At 48.7% G+C, this 22,360-nt stretch overlaps 2 protein-coding genes across 2 annotated transcripts in view; both read right to left on the reverse strand.

Annotated features, from left to right (window-relative positions):
• Cyfip2 (cytoplasmic FMR1 interacting protein 2) overlaps positions 1-13,513 on the reverse strand; it is an 80,083-nt gene extending 66,570 nt beyond the window's left edge. The window contains exon 1 of the mRNA XM_090321132.1: positions 13,443-13,513. The gene's annotated coding sequence lies outside the window, so the exon portion shown is untranslated. The remainder of the gene's footprint in view (positions 1-13,442) is intronic.
• Positions 13,514-21,075: 7,562 nt separating this feature from the next.
• Itk (IL2 inducible T cell kinase) overlaps positions 21,076-22,360 on the reverse strand; it is a 28,631-nt gene continuing 27,346 nt past the window's right edge. The window contains exon 17 of the mRNA XM_090321298.1: positions 21,076-21,716. Within this exon, the coding sequence (XP_090177424.1) occupies positions 21,645-21,716 (72 nt within the window). The 3' untranslated portion in view covers positions 21,076-21,644. The remainder of the gene's footprint in view (positions 21,717-22,360) is intronic.

The raw sequence follows: 22,360 nt of genomic DNA on the forward strand, positions 1-22,360 counted from the left end.
TTAGGACCTGCCCCAAAGCCATCAGCTGTCATGGGCCATCTTCATGTCCTGGACTCTGGTAGAGGGCAGGGTTATGCACTCCTCCCCACACCCCAACTTTGCCAGTCAGTGAAGCTGTAAAGAATCTGAACAAGGCAGTTAGCCAGCTCTAGGGAGCTGCTTTTCTAAGAAAAGCACCCAGCAAGCTAAATAGGGATCCTATTTTGTTTTTCAAACACATGTCCACCAAGCATGCACAAAGCCCTGGGTTCGATTCCCTGGAACCACATACATAGAAAAAAGCTGGAAGTGGTGCTATGGCTCCAGGGTAGAGTGCTTGAGCAAAAAGTGTCCAAGGACAGTACCCAAGCCCTGAGTTTAATTCTAGGACTGGCAAACAGAAAAAAAAAAAAAGAACTCATGATGCATGATTGAGTCTATAAAAGATTCCTGTGAGTTTCATCCAAAAGCACGGTATCCTGAACCAGGTGTGGTAGCATAAGCCTGTAATCCCCAGGACCCAGGGAGCTGAAGCAGGAGGATGGCAAGTTCAAGGCTGGCCTAGGATCTACTGCAAGCTCCAGGAAGGGCTGGGATATGACATAGGGAAAAGTGAACAAAACAAAATACAGAAGAGAACAGAAAATGAAATTAGAAGTCAATGATGCAAATTGTGGTTCCCCCCCAAAAAAATAATTTTAAAAAAAGTCCAGCCTTCTGGAAATGTACAAAGCATGCAAAATATGTTCGTTGCTGCTGAAATTGAAACTGAAATGATAGCGTATTGAAGAACTAAAAGACAGAGGCCATAGATAAATGTCTGAAATGCACTTAGTGGAAGACACACTCTAAAAGGAGAGCTCAATGAGCCCAAAGTTCCATTCAAACCTCTAGAAGGCAAATAAATAAACATATAACACCCCAAGAAATATAGCGCGATTGGTCATTACCAAAGCAGAGACAAAGCAAAATAATCGGTAAAGGAAAGCAAAAACAAACATTGGAATTTTCTATCAAGGCAAATGACAAATAATATAAACCCATCTTTTTAACACACAGGAATAATAAGGGCACAGAGATACACAGAGATAGCCCTCCTGTGCCCACTCTGGGCTAGCCCAAACTCTTGGCTCTCCCCAGCCACCCCCCCCCAACACCTTTGTGGCTTGAGCTTCAAAGCTGAAATTTCCCCATGGGAGGCAAAACAGTGCTGTAATACCTACGGGACAGAAAGGACCATCCATATTGCCCTAGGGTTCAGGGACTGGGAAGAGCGAAGATGGCTGCAGCTTACAGGCAAGGTCTCCCAGCCCAAGGTCATGGGGGGGCAGGTGGAGGCCCAGCAAGGGCCCAAGGGCAGAGCTACACCTGCTGGGCGGGCACCATGGAAACGTCCAATGATGTAACGCCTTGTCCTGCTCTCTGAGGATGCCAGCTGGGTCTCTGGGGGGGGGGTGATTTCAGGTTCTACCTCTCCATAGATGTCACCCCTGTGAATCCTCTCTCCTTTCTCACGTTAAGTACTATGAAGTTCTTTTGAGGGGAGTGTGTGTGTGTGTGTGTGTGTGTGTGTGTGTGTGTGTGTGTGTACTGTGGAGTAAAAGGACTGTGCAATTGAAGCCAAAGTATTAGTGGCACACGCCTGTAATCTCAGCTTCTCAGGAGGCTGAGATCTGCCAATCACAATTCATTTCAGCCTGGGCAGGAAAGTCCATGAGACTCTATCTCCAGTGAACCACCACAAATGAAAAAACTAACCACAAAGTGGAGTTGTGGCTTAAGTAGTGGAGCACTAGCCTTGAGCACAAAAAGCTCAGGGAAAACACTCGGGCCCTTTGTTCAAGCCCCAGGACCAACGAAACGAAAATAAAAGCCCTCAAAACAACCATCCAACCAACCAACCAAACAAGCAAGCAAACAACAGAAAAAAGTGTTGCTGCTTCTGTGTGCTATCTCTGCAGGGATTTATCCTCTTTTTCCTCTCCCCTTGTATGTCTGAAACTTCTCATAAAAGCCCCAAATGCTATATAAAAGCATTTAGATGAGAACATCTAAATTCTCCCTTCCTTCCTCCCTGACTCCTGTACCGCCTGGCCTGACCTAATCTTTTCCCTGCTCCCTTTGAGATAGATCAAAGGGACCCAACTCCTCCTAAGAGCATCTGGCCGGGGATTAAACGCCACTAAATGTCACTGAGCATGTCACTTTTGTGCCAAACTTTCATTTAGTCTTCATTGTAAGCACTCTTTTGGTGTTTGGATGGTTGTTCGATTTTTTTTTTTTGCCTCCCCTTTTCTGTCAGTGAAAGAAACTGCCAGGAACTGACCACTCCATCCCTTGGCCTTGGGAAGTACTAGCCAAGCAATCCCTTCTTTGGCAGACGGCTTCAGACAACCTGTGCTGGTCTTGGAGACAACACCTGCAAACCGAGCCTTTTTTAGTGAATGCTAGGTGATCCTGTCCACTCTGTAACCAGCCTCACGCAGTCAGGGCTCAGGCAGAAAGCAGGTGGTTGGTACAATGAGAAGCCTCTGATGGGTCTTTAGGTAAGGGAGACCTGTGATTGGTGCAAGTCACAGTGCCACATTTGCATACCACATTTACACCATACTTCTTTTCTGGCCATCACTGGGCTATTCAACATGTTTTTCAAGTCAACTGGAAACAACCTCTTGTGCTCCACCTTGTATTGCAACATTAAGCCCAATAAAAGGCTTTCCCCTAAGAGTCTTTATATCCTTTTTTTTTCAATTTTTTAAAGATTACTTGTGATTTTTATCATAGACAACAGGCTGGCTAGGTGACAAGAAGTTGGTAGCTGTACTGATGGGATCAGCAAGCACACGATTGATGAGATCTGGATACAAGCCACAGGTAGAAACCATGAGAGATGGGAGACAATGAAGGATTGCAGAAATACAGAAAATGTGAGAACCTGCAAGTCCAATCTTTCACTCATGGCAGAACTTCTAGAAAGATGACAAAGCCCAAGAATAGAGGGTCCTGACACCCAAAGCTCAGAAGTTATAACCCCAGTTAAAAGCAGAGGGGAGAAGGGCACCAGTGACTCACTCCTGTAACTCTAGCTACTCCAGAGGCTGAGATCTGAGGTTCATGGTTCAAAGCCAGCCCAGGGAAGGAAAGACCCTGAGACTTATTGCCAATGAACCACCAGAAAACTGGCTCAAAGTGATAGAGCACTACCCTTGTGTGAAAAAGCTCAGGGACAGTGCCCAGGTCCCATGACTGATAAATAAACAAAATAAACAAAATAAAATAAAAACAGAGGGCCCCTGGCATCCCCCATCCTAGCCATTATCTGCTTCCGTTGCTGCCAGCTGCTGCCCCAAGCTCTGGAACATGGCACCATGGGTAGTTAAGGCCCAACCCAGGCCCTGGAGTTTGGCCTAGTGGTTAAAGTGCTTGCCTGGCATGCACGAAGGCCCGGGTTCGATTCCTCGGTACCACATACATAGCAAAAAGCCGGAAGTGGTGCTGAGGCTCTAGTGGTAGAGCTCTAGCCTTGAGAAAATCCAAGGACAGTGCTCAGGCCTTGAGCTCAAGCCCAGGACTGGCAAAAAAAAAAAAAAAAAAAAGACTATGGCCTGAACTCCTAGAGTGACAGGTCTCTGGTTGCTGGCACCTGAAACCATAAACTGTTGGTTTTCAGAACTCAGAACTACAAGGCCTCAAAGGTTCAATGCCCCTGCCGCCCACACCTTTGCCAAGTTAACATTTTTATTCAGACAGAACAAAATAACCCTATCCAACTGATTGGCAACACTCCCTGTAATCTGATCGGTTTCCTGGCTCCCCAAGAACAACACTCAAGGTTCTCCTCTTTAATACAATAAAACCTTAGCACTTCCCTGAAGAGAATCAACTCAAGTGAACAAACCTACAAAGCCAATCAGAACCAAGCCTCTTCGTTTACATAACACTCTTTCTTTCCTCCTTGCAAACACTTCTCTAATGGATCCTGGGTGTGTTTGTAGATCATTCTCTCTGCCTAAGGGTGTGGGAAATCAGCCATTATTTTAGGTCAGGAGATGCTGTGTCGCTGCCAAACCCACATCCACTGGAAAGTAAAGACATCCTGGAAATTTGAGCAAGGGCGTACGTGAAAAGAAGCACTGCTTCTGGGTGCCGAGTCCGTTAGCTAATCTTCCACAGAGACTAATTCTATATGTCTCCTTACATGGGCAACAGAGCCTGCAGGTGGCTCTTCTGTCATTCTGGAAGAGGAATCAATAAAATGTTTAAAAACTAGCAGCGTGCTGTCACCATCACACATCAAACGCAGCTGCCACCTGGAAGAGAGGGTAATTCAGGGTAGGTTTGAAGCCAGGGTCAGCAAAAGCAGGCAGCCTGGTTTCACTGAAAGATGTAAGGACGGCTTTTAGGATGGGTATTAAGGCTTCCTAGGCTAAGATGACAGAGAGGAAGGAAACGAGGCTGGTCCCCAAATGAGGTATGAATACAAGGAGAATGGCTTTTTTCCCCCCGGGGGCCTGAGTGCTGTCTCTGAGCTTCAGTGCTCAAGGCTAGCACTCTACCATTTTGAGCCACAGCACCACTTCCAGCTTTTTTTTTTCCCCTTTCTGTTTATATGATACTGGGAAATCCAGTCTAGGGCTTCATGCATGCTAGGCAAACACTCTACCACTAAGCCACATTTCTAGCCTTAGGGGAATTTCTTAACTTAGCCCACACCAGTAAGCATTTAGGCAATGTTAGTGCCAAAAAGTACAGTAAGTAGTATGCTAGTGGCTCACCCCTGTAATCCTAGCTACTGAGGAGGCTGAGATATAAGAATCTCAGTTCCAAGCCAGCCCAGGCAGAGAAGTCCCCACAAGACTCTTATCCCCAATTAACAACTCAAAAACTGGAAGTGCAGCTGTGGCTCAAAGTGGTAGAGCACTAGGCTTGAGCAAAAAGAGCTCAGGGACAGTGCTCAGGCCTGGAGTTAAAGCCCCATGATTGACTAAAAAAAAAAACAAAAACCAAAAAACAATGAAATTAGCTTTTGATCCAATTGATTTGCAATCGTGGGAACCATCATTCGCCAAATCAGACTGAAAGTTTCCACCATGCAGAAACAGAATATGGGTTTGTAAGGTGGGAATAAGAAAACAGAACTTCAGAAAATTCCTGGTTGGTTACCATGAGATTTGCCTAAGGGTGGAAAGAGACCTGCCTGCCTCCAGGCCTTTCAGGACCAGGCCTGCTTCTGGAGTTGATCTGTTTCCATAAAGTTTCAGTTGCATTTAGTCCTGAGTGACTCCTCTGTGGCTTGGTCTGGCCTATGGGGGTGGGGGACCTGGTAAAGGAGTTTAGTCTGAATCAAAGGCTTCTCCTATTCATAAGCAAATGGGCTTACTTTCAACAGAGAAGATGAATGAAACATTGTAGCAGATTTGCCACCCAAAAGGAAGGTGCTGTTTGTATAATCTACACTAAGATCTTGCAAGGTAAAGACCTTCCTCCATCATCTGAATCTTGTCACTTCCAGTGGGCAGAGGTGGCTTTTCTTAATTACCCAGGGGGGGACAGTGTGACAGGGAAGTGAGAGCTGTCATTTAAGGTCACAGCTCAGGCAGAAGGTGGGGAGACACCGGATATCTTACTCAATCTTTTACTCCACACCTGCTTTGTACCATTTTTTTTTAAAAAAAAACATAAATGTCAAGCACATTTTTCTCCCCATTCGGTTGCCTTTTCCTTCTAGCTTGACTCTGCCAAGCTAGAAAGATTGGATAACCGTCACTTCAGAGATTCACAAACATCAAAAGGCCAAGAACTGAATGGCCTGTCTTTACTGCATGCTAGCTAGAGGACACACACATAGATGGACTCACACGGAGGAACACACACACACACACACACACACACAATCTACATATGTATACATGTTTAATCACAGAAGAATAATCAAAAGCACACCCCGTTTTTCTATCGTGGTTATAAGCGTTGTCTGGAGACCATGTGGGTGATGAGCTTTTTTGTGACACTGTGTATCTACACAGGTCTGTGTTCCCTTTTCACACATTGATCCACGGAGCCACGCAGGGGAAATGTCATATAAGTGCTGGGGGCTCGGGCCTGTAATCCTGGCTACTCAGGAGGCTGAGATCTGAGGATCACCATTTGAAGCCAGCCTGGGCAGGAAAAGGTGAGACTCTTTTCTCCACTAAATTAAAAGAAAAAAGCTGGAAGTGGAGCTGAGGCTTGAGTGGTAGAGCACTAGCCTTGAGCACAAAAGCTCAGGGGCAGTGTCACTCCAGGATCCGCACCTCACACAAAGTACCGTGCTTCTTCACATTCAGTAGAATGGCTATAATAACAAGGACAGAAAATAAAAGTGGTGGCAAACATGGGGAGAAATTCAAGCCACAATCGCTCATAAGATAGTGAAATGGTGCAGCAACTCTACAAAATGTCGCCATTTACATCTTTATGCTTATTTGTCTGTTTATTTTCTGTACCAGGACCCAGGCTTGAATTCAGAGCCATGCACTCTTATTTGACTTTTGTGCTCATGACAGTCATTCTACTGCTTGTACTGGCTTATCAGTTGGAGATACAGTCCAGCGGACACTCATGCTCAGGCTAGCTTTGAACTCAATCCTCCATGTCTCAGCCCCTGAATAGCTAGAATTACAGGCATGAGCCACCAGTGTCTGTCTTCCCTCTGTTGTTTTCAACAGAGGGTAACCACATATAATCAATGCTTGACTTCAGTTTGGGTGGACATAACATCCCAAAGGTGGAAATATTCCATCTATCCTACTGATGGAGAGACAAAACATGGTATAAACCTACCCCGTGGACTATTATTCAGCTGTGAAAAGGATCTTAGTTCAAACACACGCTATAGCTACCACACCTGTGTGAACTTTGACATTATTACACTAAGGAAACAAAGCCAGCCATTCATAGACTCCCCTCCATTCCTACCACGAGTCCTGAAACACAGGCAAATCGACACGTACAAAAAGCAGAGGGCAGGGTTGCAAATAGCTGGGGCTAGGGTGTGAGGGAGACCAGTGCTATTGCTAATGGACACGAGGTCTTTGTTGAGAATTCTGTGACTTTTGCACAATGCTCTGAACATGTTAAAAAAAGAAAGATAGAAAGATAGAGTCACAGAATGGTGTGGTTTCATGGGTGGATCATAAAACCTGCCAATTACATCTCAGTAAAGACTGTTGGCCAAAAAAAAAAATCCCTCTTCTGGTATTTTGATACTGTTTTCATGACCACTTGGGGAACAGCTTGGGTTCAACATCAACAGGAAGAGAAGGCCCTAGGAATTGGGGGTGCAGGGGGCTGGACAATGGTGGTATCTCTCTACACAGTGTTGGCTGTGGTGAGCCACAACCAACAGGAGATGGTGGGAGAGAAAAAACAGCCCAAGAAGCCTCTGAGTGAATGATCCCCTTCTCTCTGGGGTCTATTCTCACCTTCCTCTCTTGAGTCTTGTAGCTGCTTTATGAGGGACGGGGGAGGGAAGAAACGGACACCACCCTTTCCCAGGAAAAAGATGAGACAGCCTGTGCAGGAAAAGACAGGACAGAGCTTTGACAAAGAAAAAGGAGACTCTTCCAGAGAGGAAAAAAAAAAAAAACAGGTGAAGAAATGAAGGAAAAAACATCCGCCATGACGTTCATGAAACAAACCAACCAAAAGCCATGTCAGGCCATTCATTGAAAGAATGGTCCTTGGAGCTTGCCTTAGCGTCGAGGGCACATCTGGATAATGGTGGGGGGGGCTTTAGACATGATTTAGGTTAAAGAAATGTTCTGACTCTATTTGGAAATGGGGCAGAGGGAGGGGTACAGCCTAAGAGAGCTGAAATCGCAGCAGGGAGCAAGGAGCCAGGCCAGGAGAGATTGGAGCCATTATTTGGAGTTGGAGAGGGAACCTATGGGGAGTTTGAAGCAGCACCCCCTATTTCCTCCTTCCCCCCCAAAAAAAGTTGAGTCCTGAGTGGTTGTTTGGTTACATCTTTCTGATTATTCACACATGTACATGGATTGCTTGGATGGGAATTTTGACCTTGTAAGACAAACCACCCCCCAGGCCTCCAGGCCAACAAGAAGGCCAGACAAATGGCAGGTACACAGAACTGACCGGCGAGGTGGGCTGCGGTTTAACAGCCTGTCTGTTTGGACTGGAGGCTCGGCATCTGCACCCGCATCTTCTCCCCACACAGGGGACCACAGCAGAGATGCCCCCAATCTTGGCATCTGAGGAGGTCTACCCTTCTCAGTTTTCACTAGGAGGTGGAGAGAGGGACCTTGCTGGGGTGAAACAATTGCCCTGCGGTTTTTCTCAGCTGCTTCCTGTGCTGTTAAAACGCACCGAAGCACCCTTTCCTGTGACAGCCAAACCCAGCCGCTCCCAGAAGCTCAGGGCCCCAGCCCGGTAATCTCACGAAGGGAGGTCATGCCACTAAAAGTGGCTGGTGGCAGGCTGCCACCAGAGAAACGCCAAGGTGACTTGCATCTGGGGGAAAAGAGCTGTCACTCGAACGCCCCTGGGACAGGGAAGGTAGGGGTCCCGGATCTGAGTGTACAGAGCAAATTACAGCTTGACATGGCTTAGTCTTACACAAGCCGGGTCAAGAGTAAACACCTTGGTAGTCTAAATCCTAAGGCTTGCACACTACGTAGGAAGAAAGGTTCAAGGTGACTCTCGGGGGCGTGATTTCCTGTGTGTCTCTTTTCCTCAGTGGAAGAAAACAGGGCAGAGCTGGGAAGCCTGTCCATGCTGTCTGCCATGTGGACGTTAAACTGAAGGAGGTGGGATGGGAGGGAAGAAGCTGGGAGAGAGTGAGGGAAGGGGTGATGCTGCCCCCAAAGAAATGGACTCACCATCCGACTTATGTAACAGCAACTTCATCTTTATACTCACAACAAAAAATAACAATTTAAACAAAACCACAGGAGTTGAGTGTCTCCCAGCCCCTTCCAATTGCTAAGCAATTGATTATGGTGTCAGCAGGCTGCTGCTGGGCTGCTGGCTTCCTGCAGAGGACTTTGTCTCCGACCTCATTTATTTATTGTTTGTGTGACAGTCCTGGGTCTTGAACTCAGGACCTGAGCACTGTCCTTGGGCTTTCTCAAGGCTAGAGCTCTATCACTTGAGCCAGCATTTTCTATGTATGTGGTGCTGAGGAATCGAACCTGGGTCTTCTTACATGCTAGGCAAGCACTGTACCACCAGGCCAAACGCCCAGCCCTCCAACCTCACTTATGAGTTCCCGCTCCTCTGTTCCACAGAGAGATCCAGGTCTGAGAATTACTGATGCCACAGGGACCTAACCATGACAACAACACCCTACCCAAGGCCTTGTGACGACGTCATCTCTGAGGCCAATCCTCCTGAAAGACAGGTTTGCTTTCTTCTCCAATTGCCTAGATTGTTGCGGACCACTGAATGATGTCCCAGTAGTCAACACATATCCCAAGAAATTAAGAAAACTGAGGCCTGCTTCCCAGTGGCTCACGCCTGTAAGCCTAGCTAATCAGGAGGCCGACTGAGATCTGGAAGATCGTAGTTCAAAGCCAGCCTAGACAAGAAAAGTCTATGAGACTCTTACCTCCAATAAATGAGAAAGAGAGAGAGAGAGAGAGAGAGAGAAAATCTGGAAGTGGGAGCTGTGGCTCATGTGGTAGAGCTCACAGACGGTACCCATGAGACAGTACCCCAGGACCAGTACCCCCCCCAAAAAAAATGAGGGGAAAGAAGGGCAGAGAATGACGAAAGGGATGACACGTGACGTGGACCAAGTTGCACTGTACTTATAAACTGATGTGTATTCCTTTGTACAACTACTTAACAATAATAAAAAATAAATAAAACTTAAAAACATGCCACCAAGACCAGAACAATCCCTTGTAAGAACTTCTGTCTTCTCACATCATTTCTCTTAAGAACTCATACCTCCTGTGTGTTCCCTTCTGCTGAAGCATGGCGGAAGTGGTCACTCGTGGAGACACTTCACACACCATACTCTCTGCACAGAGTTGGGCAGTAGAAAACCAGCATCCCACCGCTCTGCATCATGGGAGGCATCCCACAGTCACCTGGCAGACTCCTGAAGTGTCTTTTTCCAGAGATAGGGCCTCCATCACCAACCACCTTTCCATTCCCTGTTAGCTCCCTGTGCCCGCCGACAAATTCATCTTCCCAAATTCACACTCAATGTACAATTAATAACCTGGTCCTTCAGGAGTGGAGGGCGTCCTTCCAAAAGAGCCTCCTTCTCTTCCCATGCCCCTAGCCTCTTCTCTGAATTTGATCCAGGGCTGGACCCACTGCTTGCCGTTGCTCAATTGTTCAAGCCAGCAAGGCAGGCGAGGGCTGTTGGAAAAGCCCCACAATAAGTCACAGATACACTCTGTGTCCTCAGTCCACTGCGGATGGTCTGTCTGTCCCAGAAATACACAGCACAACCTGCCCTGGATACTTGGGGATGGTTGCAAAATGGCAAAGGAAGAGGCCCTGCATGTGTTGAAAGCAGAGTCACCTTCTGGGCTATTGCTCACGGGTTCCCACCCTCCCCGCCTTTCCTCTGCCTACTCAAGTTCTGCTGATCTTCTCTAGATATCTGAGACCCCTGCATCCCTTACCACTGCCACCTCTCCATCCCTTTAGCGCTTCTGATCACAGCGCCAAACTCCCCTTGAAAAAGCAAGTGGAGGAGGGCAGCTCCGGAGATAGAGGAGCTAAGAGAACACTGTGGGTTCACTCCAAACGGGTGTCAAATTCTTAATGAGCATGCAAAGACTGCATCATTGCAGCCATAAAGATATAAATAGAATTGTCCTCATTACATGCTAAACCTTGTGCTCTGCTCTCATGCACCCTCTGTTTAACCACGGCCATCCTTGAATGGGCACCCACTGCCCCCCCCCCATTTTCTGCCTGGGAAGCTACCCGCGTGCCACCCCACCCCCTGTTACCACCTTGGGCTGCTAATGCAGGGCCAAGCCTCTGAACCCCAGACGGGGCTCTGCCCCTCAAAAACGACAAGGCCAAAAGGCCTTGCACAAAGGCTCCAATGGCGGCTCTCGTCAACTACAAGTGAATAATTAATACTTGCCAGGAAAGAAAGAGACTCATTGTGATGGTGGACTCATGGACGCCACAAATAGGCTATTCTGCCAGGCTCTTGGTGGAACCCTGGGGCTAGCAGTGGCTCAGAGAAGCCTCTGGGAGCTCACAGGCCTCTTCTAGTGAGGACCCAAGCCCTGCCCTGTTTTCCAGGAATGCTATTTCTAATGTTAATTAGCTTGTTGTCTATGCATCACCTAATGCCTAGGCATCCCCCCATTTGGTGTTCTAGCAGTTAAGATTGCCCCAGAGGCAGACACCAACAGGGTGTCGTTTTTCAGAGGGGACAAGTGGTATTCCCCAGGGGCCCTTTACTCATCAGAAAAAAAAAATCCTCCCTGGTGCCAGTCTCTGACCTGAGTCACAGCTCTCCAGTCCTCCTGGACTGGATGCCCCCATTCTTGGACTGTTGCCTAAAGCAAAGTTTTCCTTTTTCCATTTTCCAGCACACATGGAACAAGGGTGCCCATAGAAGCCAGTCAGGAAATATAATAAAGCAGCTTAGTGAACATAGAGATAATGCCCCAGCCAGCTACCCAGAAACACTGGCTTTGTAAGCAACAACTCATTCTTTCTGTGCTCTCCTAACCACCCGGGCAGATGGCAGCTGGTGGCAGTGAGGGCCTCTTGTGTGAAAGTTTCATAATGTACATGTGGATACTGGATGCTCAACAAAAGCCTTCTGGATACACACACACACACACACACACACACACACACACACACACACCTACTTTTCCAGTATTTTTGCCCTAGGGCCCAAAGCTGCCCTTGCTAAATACAGAACTGACAGATGTTAGGTGCTCTCATCTCCAAGTTTGTTCCCCATTAAAATTACCCAGCCACCCACCCACCCTCAACTCTAGCACACATGCGAAATTTTACCACGACAGAAGAGTTCAACCTGTCACAGAAGGCTTTGCTCTCCCTCCTCCCAACACCCCAGTTAAAAAATGTCTTCCATCCTTATTTCCTTTCTGGTCCTGAAAAATTCTCAAAAGCACCTGTTTTTGCATGCAATGGGAAATTGTGGTATTTTGGCTCTTCAAAGATCAATGTCGTCACAGGCTCCTTCCTTGAAAACAAGCCCTGAAGCTGGAGAAAAAGGAATGAGCCTTGGACCCAAATGGAGGCGGTGGAGATTCCCAGGCCTCAGGGAGGGACCCAGAACGGGAATGTGGACATGCCAACAGCCATTCCAGGCCTTCCCAATCGTGACCCTGGACAGAGACCTAGATGTGTGGGCCCTCCAGGATCTAAGGACTCACATCTGTCTGGAATGGGTTCTCCTAGGGCCTGTGCTCGGGAATAAAGCCTGGCAATCCACCGTCCTAGTGGGGCAGAGGCAGGGGGTGGTGGAAAGAGACGCCCAGGACCCCGGGCTCCATTGGCGCTCCTGTCTGCAGGCCTGCCGCTCCACCTTGCTGCACACCCGGAAACAGCCATGCCAGCTACCCAGGGGGAGAACAGGAGAAGCGGCTTGCCTGCTGGTTCTTGGCCTAGCTAAACCCAGGGGCAGCTGAGTGGGGGGAAAAATGGCTGAGCAAAGTTCAAAGGCAGATTCTGGCCAGTCCCGGAGTCCTTTCCACCCTGGCCACCTGCCCCCACCGCCCGGGGCGGGGGCGCCCCCTCTCCGCTCTGCACCCACCCGGGAGAGGGTGGACCTTTCCGTCCTGGGTGGGTCCTGAGCCAGACGTCTCCCCAGGGGTCCCCTGCCCCCCGCCCCTCCCCACGTCCTCCATTCCCCCGGCCAGCCCCGACAGCCAGGCTAGCGCAGGCCAGAAGGCTTCAAAGGCCTCCGCGCTCCCCTCCACCCATCCCCGCCCCACCCAGCTCCGGGCAGCGGCCGGGCCGGCCGGGCGCTCCGCTCCCGGGCCCCAGGGCGGTGGTGACCGCGGCCACGGAGGCCGAGGAGGCCGGGCTCCCCCCCTCCTCTTCCACCCCGCGTACCCCGCCCCGGGCGATCCGTTCTACCTGGGCCGGAAGGCGACGCGCGGGGGTCGGTGCAGGGGCGGCCGCAGGTGTCCCGGAGGCCCGCGATGGGCGCCGCCTCCTCTCCCTCCCGCGGGCGGCCCCGGCGGCCCGGGCCGGGCGCACCTGCTGAGGCCCCGGGGCGGGCGCGGTGGGGTCCCCCGGGGCGCCCGAGGGGAGCGGGGGTCGCGCGGGGCCTGCGGCGAGGCCTGCGGGGAGACCCCGGGCGCGGAGCCGAGCGCCCCGGCCGGCCGGGAGGAGGGGGCGCCGGCCGCTCGCGCGCATCCTCACTGCGGCAATCCGCGCCTCCAGCCCCCCCCGTGTCCCCCCCCAACCCGCCGCCGCCGCGGGGCGGGACGAGGGCCGCTTACCCGCCTGTGCGGATCCTCCGGGGGAAGGGACCGAGGCCACCGCCGCCAGGCCCCGCGCCGGGAGGCGCAGGTCACCGAGCCCCGCTGCGCTCCCGGGGCTGCGCGCCGCCGCCCGCCTGGAAGCCACGCCCCTGGCCACGCCCCCAGCCTGGGCCGGGCCCCGCCCCTGCCAGGGCCCCGCCCCCATCCGGGCCACGCCCCTCCCCGGCCACGCCCCCTCGCCGCCCAGGCTGTCACACAAAGAGCCGGAAGTGGCGACGGCCGGGGGCTCCGCGGCGACCCCCGCGCCCCGCGGGGGCCTCGCCGCGTGTGGACGGCCTACGGATCCACGCCGCGGTCCAGGGCCCAGCTGGGTGTGGGGAGGGCGGGGTCTGCGGGAGGCCCAACCACCCCCCACCCCCGCAGGACTGCTCCGCCCCCCGGGGCCCAGGGATAAAGATGATGATGATGATGATGATGATGATGATGATGATGATGATGATGATGATGATATGATGATGATGGTGATAATGGTGATGATGATGGTGATAATGGTGGTGATGATGATGATGATGATGATGATGATGATGATGATGATATGATGATGATGGTGATAATGGTGATGATGATGGTCATGATGGTGATGATGGTGATGATGATGATGATGATGATGATGGTGATGATGATGGTGATGACGATATGATGATGATGGTGATGATGGTGATGATGATGGTAATGATGGTGATGATGATGATGGTGATGATGATGGTGATGATGGTGGTGATGATGATGATGATGATGATGGTGATGATGGTGATGATGGTGATGATGATGATGGTGATGATGATGTGATGATGATGATGATGATGATGATGATGATGATGATGATGGTGATGATGATGATGGTGATGATGATGATGATGATGATGATGATGATGATGATGATGGTGATGATGATGATGGTGATGATGGTGATGATGATGATGATGATGATGGTGATGATGATGATATGATGATGATGGTGATGATGATGATGGTGATGATGATGATGGTGATGATGATGTGATGATGATGATGATGATGTGATGATGATATGATGATGATGATGATGATGATGATGTGATGATGATGATGATGGTGATGATGATGATGATGATGATGATGATGATGATGATGATGACTAGGGGCCCGGGCCAGGCTCCCTCCAACCTGCCCTGAGTTCTGGAAAGAACCAGGCTGGTCGGCCTGCCATCCCATACTACTCAGGAGGCTGACATCTGAGCATGGCTGTATGAAGCCAGCTCTGATAGGAAAGTCCCCGAGACTCCTACCTCCCATGACACGCCAAAAAGAGCTGGAGGGAGAGGCGTGGCCCAAGGGCTGGAGCGCCAGCCTTGAGCGAGAAAGAAAGGAAGACAGACAGAGACAGACTAAGGGACAACACCCAGGCCCTGAGGTCAAGCCCCAGGACCAGAAAGAAGCAAGAAAACAACAGAGGGGCGGGAAAGAGGAAGGAAGGAAGGAAGGAAGGAAGGAAGGAAGGAAGGAAGGAAGGAAGGAAGGAAAGAAGAGACTGTTCTCCTGGAAATGCAAGCTGGGGATTTTCCAGTTAGGCCCAGGTCAAGATGTATGGGGTCGTGCATGCCCTTGAGACACCTTACCTCCATCCCTCTGTCCAAGCACCACCATGCCAACAAAGGTGGGGATCCGTTCCCAGTGATGGGGACGCACTTGAGGCCTTATTCAAGGGAACTGGAAACGTTTTCTAGAGCCCTCACCCCACCCACCCCAGCTGACCCTCAGAGGGCGGAGCTGCTCTGCTCTAGGCTGGGGGAAGAGCTCGCGAAGTCTTGTCTCCCAGGACCACACATCATTCCCGGTGTGCACAGAACTCCAGCCTCTGTAGCTTGGCTGGTGTTACATCACTCCTCTGATTTAACTTGCTATTTCAGAACTGATGACTTTGCCCGGGAGAGACACAGACATTTCCCTGATGCCTTGGAGAAGGATGTGGGGGTGTTTGTGGAGGATGGCTTTAAAGACAGAACTGAGATTTCATTTATATGTGTACATACATATTTATTTATATCACAATCTTTGATATTTCAAGTGTCAATAACAACAAATTCAGTAATGACAAAGAATCACCAGTGAGCCCGATTTTCGTTCTAAAGGACATACTATTTTGAGAACTTCCATTTTTCTATTTTTTTAAATTTTATTTACTTATTTATTTATTGCTGGTCATGGGGCTTGAATTCAGGACCTGGGTGCTGTCTCTGAATCTCTTTATGCTCAAGATTAGTGATCTATCACTTGAGCCACAGTGCCATTTCTGGCCTTTTCTGATTAGTTTATCGGACCAGGCTGGCTTTGAACCATGATCCTCAGCGCTCAGCCTCCTGAGTAAGTAGGGTGACTCCCGCCAGTCATGTGAGCACCTGACTCCTTTGCCTTTCATAAGAAGTCTGTTCTTCCGATACTGCCTTCCGTAAGGAAGTATGGGGCTGACTGTACACAGTGGGGCTAAAAAAATATGCTTGTAACGCAATTTTTGCTCTTAGTAATCTCAGTAAGTTGGCAGTTCAGCCAACATAAACTAGCAAAGTAGACAAAGGATCATGGTCAACTTTATCCTAATGCTTCCTCCCCTCAATCCCCCTGTAGAAAAGCAATCGGAGGGGAAAAACGGAGTTTAAAAACAACATGGGAAAAGATCAACTCATACATGTTTGGTTCACTTTTAGGCAAAAATATTTTCCTAATCCCTAACTTTGATTTGCTTATAAAGAAGAAGAAATGGGGTGTATTTATAATAATAATATTAATAATAATAAGTAGTAGGAGTAGTATAAGGTGACATCGTGTTAGTATTAGGGCTCAGGCCTGGTGCCCTACCACTTGAGCCACAGCTCCACTTCTGGCTTTTTGCTGCTCCATTGGAGAAAAGAGTCTTCCAGACTTTCCTGCCTGGGGTTGGCTTTGAACTGCAGTCCTCAGATCTCAGCGTGGTGTGTAAGTAGGAAGACAGGTATGCCTGTCACTTTTGAAGTCACTGTGTTAGAAATCCAGAGACATGGCCTTTTGGGCCTAGTGTTGCAAGCAACCGAATAATGATTTTAGGCAAGAACCATCACCCCTTCACGTCCTCATCTGTAAAGTCAAGCGGGGTGGAAGCGTGCCAGTAGTCCTCGGAACGTGGAAAATTACCCCAGTTAAAGCACGTGGCCCGCCTTTCTCAAGCTGAAAGTAGTGCTCAGCTAATGCCTTTCTTGCCTGGCTCTGCCCCTGGGAAGACGCCCATACTCCCTGCAGTGGCCTGGCTGGCATTTCACCACCTATTATGAACATGCGTGTTGTCATTCAGCTAAAAGGGGGGGGGTCCTTCCATTCCTCAAACCTACCGCGTTCTGTCTTGTGTGTTACATTTGCACAAGTGTGCAAACCTTTCTTGGAATGTTCTCCCTTCTCCCCCATCCTTTCCCTCCCCATCTCCCCTCTTCCCTCCCCCCTCCCCCCCACTCAGTTTACCTGCCTGACTTCCATTACCCCTCTGGAGCCTCCTTTTCCGTCTGCACCTCCCTGCTCTTTACCCATCCACACGGCTGTGCTGTGCTGTGCTGTAGCTCTTGCTGTTTGTGACTCCATCTATCTGAGCGGGTTTTTACCTGGGTCTCTCTTCTTCCTACCACATCCTCAGTGTCTGGCAGAAAGCCTGGAATACGTTCCAGGAGGTCAGAGTGGAAAATATAGCGAAAGAAGACTGGTCCAAGAGGCAAAGCAGAGGTGGGATCTTTCCACTAGGTGTCTCCTTCATCAGACACGAAGCAGCACCTTTCTCCACATCACGTGAGGGTTGCTTTGCCACTTGCAAAGCTGGCCCCTCTACAGTGTGACTCCGGGTAGGGTAATGGCATGTATTTATTTGTGCCAGGACTCCAGCTTGAACTCAGGGACTCACTCTCTCACTTGGATTTTCCTTTTCTTTTCTTTTTTTGCTGACGGGCCTTAGAACTCCCCTGGCGTGGGGATAGGGGTGTCCTTAATAGCTGGCTGGCCCAGACACTGACTCCTGCAGTACAGACTCCATTCTCCTGATGCATGGAGTTGTGCCAAATGCTTGACCCACTGGAGCTGTCATCCCCTGGCATTCATGTGCCCAGGGAAGGGATGGGCAGGGCTATTTATTGTGGCCAGCCATGACAGAAGAACTTCGAAGTGCAGTTTGCACCGTCACCCACACAGCAGATGACAGCGATTGAACAGGAATAAATCATCTGTTTCTGTGAACAAATTTAAAAAAAAAATCTCCAAACCGGTGTCTCTTCCACCAGCTTTGCCTTTCCCAGATCTACTTGCTGGAAAATACGAAGCACAGCTTTGACTTTCCTGTCCCGCTCTTAGATCTACAAGGTGAAATTCTACTCTTAGAATACGTCTGGTTTGCTGAGCACGGGTGGCTCACGTCTGTAATCCTAGCTACTCAGGAGGCTGAGATCTGAGGATCACAGTTCAAAGCCAGCCTGAGCAGGAAAATCCATGAGACTCTTATCCCCAATAAAGCGCTCAAAACTTGGAAAGTGGAAGAGCACTAACGTTGAGTAAAAATCTCAGGGACAGTACCGAGGCCCTGAGTTCTGGATTTATTGCTTCAGTTTCAATTTAGGCTTGTGCGCTCCCTCTCTCCCTCTCTCTCCCCCGCCCCCCCCTCTCTCTAGTTCACAACACCGAATTGAAAATAGCTTTCTGAATGTTCTGAACTGTCTTCCTTCTTCCCTTCTTCCCTCCCTCCTTCCCTCCCTTCCTTCCTTCCTGGTGTGTGTGTGTGTGTGTGTGTGTGTGTGTGTGTGTGTGTACACCTGCCAGTCCTGGGGTTTGAACTCAGAGCCCGGGCTCTGTCTTTGAGCTTTTTTTTGCTCAAGGCTGGTGCTCTACCACTTGAGCCATAGCTCCACTTGTGGTGTTTTAGTAGTTAATTGGAGATGAGAGTCACAGGGACCTTCTTGCCCAGGCTGGCCTCAAACCATAATCCTACTTAGGTCTCAACCTCCTGAGTAGCTAGGATTATAGGCGTGAGCTACTGGAACAGGTGACAAGGAACTTCTTTCAAGGAAAGACTGACCCTTTCCAGGGCCGGGTGTTTGGCCTAGTGGTTAAAGTGCTTGCCTAGCATGCATGAAGACCTGAGTTCGATTCCTTGGTACCACATAACAGAGAAAAGGCGGAAGTGGTGCTGTGGCTCAAGTGGTAGAGCTCTAGCCTTGAGAAAGCTAGAGGACAGTGCCCAGGCCCTGAGTTCAAGCCCCAGGACTGGCAAAAAAACAACAAAAAGACTACACCTTTCCTGACTTTGTCTCTGTGAGGATACATACAGTGGCCCAATGTATCCCACATGGAAACAGTTGATGCTCCTGTTGAGTGAGTGTAGCAGAACGATATGTAGTCTGATTGTCCTTAAAGATGAAACCATGTAACTATTTTTGTTTTAACTTAAGCAAAATTCTGAGAGTTGGCTATTCAGAAGCCTAGCAAAGCAGGACATATATGTTAAAAACAAAAAGGAAAATGAAAAAAACACAACAAAGCAGAACACACAGCTTTATTTGCCATATGCAACTCTTGACTTTGTATGCTCTACAAAGGATAAGCAATCCCTGTAACATTTTAACTTTGAACATGAAGCAGTGACTGTACATTAATAAATAGTCATTTGATCCAGGTATAAATACAGTATCAAAAGGTATCAATCAAGTACAAGAAATACAAAGTATAGCTAGAATCCAAACCTGGCACCGGGGAGTTCTCTATGGATACAATACTACTTTCAAAACTAGAGAGAGAAGCAACAGGGAAGAATCCTTTTGTGATATTACAAAGTGAGCAGTATAGAAATGCTCATTCAAATCCTTGAGGAATGCCTATTATTCTAGCAGCTCTGGAGGCTGATATTTGAGGATCACAGTTTGAAGTCAACCGAGGCAGGAAAGTCTTTGAGAGTCTTATCTCCACTAAATTACAAATAAAATAAAATAAAACAAAAATAAACTTAATGGGGCTGGGAGCATGGCCTAGTGGTGCTTGCCTAGAGTGCTTGCCTAGCAGGCACGAAGCCCTAGGTTTGATTCCTCCATAGCACATACATAGAAAAAGCCGGAAGCGGTGCTGTGGCTCAAGTCGTAGAGTTCTAGCCTTGAGAAAGTCCAAGAACAGTGCTCAGGCTCTGAGTTCAAACTCCAGGACTGGCCAAACACAAAATAAAATAAGTGAAGCTATGATTCAAATAGCAGAACAGTAATTTGAGCAAATGAAGCTCAGGGACAGTGCTCAGGACTGACATAAGACAAAAAATATCCCCAAGAAATCTGAGCTTTACAGAGAGAATATCATATGAAGGAATCAGACCACAGAGATCAACCAATCCCAGTGTTTTTCTTCTAGGCTAAACATCCTGGAAGTCATCTCTAATTGAGGTCTTCCCATAAAAGCATGGCCAGAAATGCAGAAAAAGGAAACAGATGAGTGAGGATATGAATGACAGAGTTAGATCTGGATGCTGTGTTTTTGTGTTTGTTTTCACAACAATTATGCTTAAAAGTTATGTGTCAGAGTCTCATGGCAGTCAAAATAGGCCATGATTTGGTAGGGGAAAAAAATAACAACAAAAAAAACCCAACCCAGATAGCAACACTATATGACAATTTCTCTAAGAGCTTTATCTCAAACCAAGTTGTCTTAAGAGATCATAGAGCCATCTCAAGGAGAAAGAGAGACTACAGGTCAAAGTTAGGGGCAAGAAAATTGGGGAGATATTAGGACTTGGGTAGCCTATTGTTTTGAAGCCATTTGGAAACTATCTATATAAATGGGTGGTGCTCTATGACTCTGGTATGCTGGGAGAATCAAAGGGTGAATTAACTAAGTTATGCTCAAGGTAGGGCTGGAGATTAGATCCTCTTCCAGGTCAGAGGGGCACACTGCGTGGGGCTGGGCATTTCTCACTGGTGTTTTTTCTCCTTCGTTGTGTGGCTCTCTGTCGCAATCCCTTTCATTCTCTGTAAGAGGCAGTGTTGAACAGCCACAGAGAATCTACATCCGGCTTCCATTTGAGTTAGGAATCTATCCTTCCTAGTTCTGTCCCTCTGGACAGGTGTCCGGACTTTTCAGACCTTCTCAAGACTCAGCTCCGTTCTCTGTGAAGTGGGGAATGGTCGTATAATTTCCTGGGCTTGCTGTGAGTGCCACAGCTGTGCTGCTATCCACAGGGGACATGCATACGCATCTTGCATGACTCAGTGGTCCATCCAGGTGGCTGGAGCAGGAAGAACCTCCTCCTTATCTCTTCTCCCAGAATCTTGGGAATCTGAAAAGTCTCTACCTTAGGGCAGAAGTCATTGTTCCATGGCTCTGCAAGCCACAGGGAGCATCAGGACGCTGCCCCCTGTTGGTGTCAGGGGGTAGTACAGACAAGGAAGCAGAGCCTGGGGATGCAATCTTTGTGAAAGCAGAGGCAAACTCACCCCCACATGACTGGGACCTTGGTGTGCCAACAGCCCCAAACCTTTCTTTCTGTGCCCTTTGGTGTCCCCAACGTCAGATGTTCCTTGCATTCCTAACTACGCATTAGATTCCCAATCGCTCAGTCATGGACTCCCACAGAGCACAGGATGCGAGGGGGATGGCAGCCTGCTTGTGTGACGCCCCAGAGCCACTTCTGATGACATCCGGCCTGGAAGGCAAGCCCCAGCGGCAGCCCTCCCCAACCCCCACTAATGCAGAAGGAAGCTGTGGTCAATAGCTTCGCAATGGACTCTTTCTGGCCTTTATCAATTCACTGGCTTTCTCAGCAAAAGCATCTTGTCTCTCATTTCCCTTTTGTCCCCATAGGCAGGAGTATTCTGTTGTTGGGACACATTTTAAAAAAAGTCTCTTGAATCATTAAGCTTTAGTTCCATCCATGCTTAAAATAGCAATGATTATGAGAAGCCCGGGTCTTTCACCAGCCTCTCCTTATTGCTATGAAGTGCAAGCAAGTGCAAGTTTCCTATCATGGTCAAGTACAGGTTTCTGCACAGCCCTGGGGCCTTGTCTCCACCTCTGTCTGGCCTCTTGGGGGCAAGGCCACCAAGTGAGCCTCCTGGGCTGGTGGCAGCTTTTAATGCTGTTTGGAAGGAGACTGTTCTTTCATCACCATCCATTGCCTGCAGGCTGTCAGGAGACTTTCTGCTAAAGTCCTGATTCTGCGATTTCTGCCAGCTGACCCAACAGTCTGGAGAAGGATGGCCTATCTTCTGGTCTCTAGGGGAGAACAAAAAGGTCTCAGTGAGTTTTTTTGTATTTCCATGGGCAAAGCCAAATTCAAAGCAAACTAGAACTCAACAATGGAATCCTTTTTTTTTTTTTCTTTTAAAGTGTGTGTCCTGGGGTTTGAACTCAGAGACTGGACTTTGTAGCTGAGCTTTTTAGCTTAAGGCTAGCTAGCACTCTACTACTTGAACCATAGCTCTATTTCTGGATTTGGGGTGATGCATTGGAGATAAAGAGTTTCACAGAGTTTTCTTCCCAGGCTGGCTTTGAACCTTGATCCTCAGATCTCAGTCCCCTGAATGGTTAGAATTCTAGGTGTGAGCCACTCAAGCCTGACTGATTATGGTTCTCTTTTGCTAATTTGGAACTATGTGTTCACAGAGCCTGCACTGGGGCCATCAGGCCTTCAAGGGTCACGGTGGTGATTCTGAGATCAGATGGCCTCATTTTGAATTTCTACTTCACTACTGATTAGCTATATGACATCGCCATCAAATGACTACAGTTCTCCGTGTGTCTGTCTTATCATCTGTTAAAAAAACCCAGATGATGAAAAAATAACTAAAAATCAAGAAAATTGAGACTGAAGTAAGTCACGCATAAGAGAGAACACCCTAAAACAAATGTTACATGGC

The sequence above is a fragment of the Megascapheus bottae genome, chromosome 29 (assembly GCF_031878675.1).
Source record: "Megascapheus bottae isolate mThoBot1 chromosome 29, mThoBot2.hap1, whole genome shotgun sequence".
Lineage (NCBI taxonomy): Eukaryota > Metazoa > Chordata > Mammalia > Rodentia > Geomyidae > Megascapheus > Megascapheus bottae.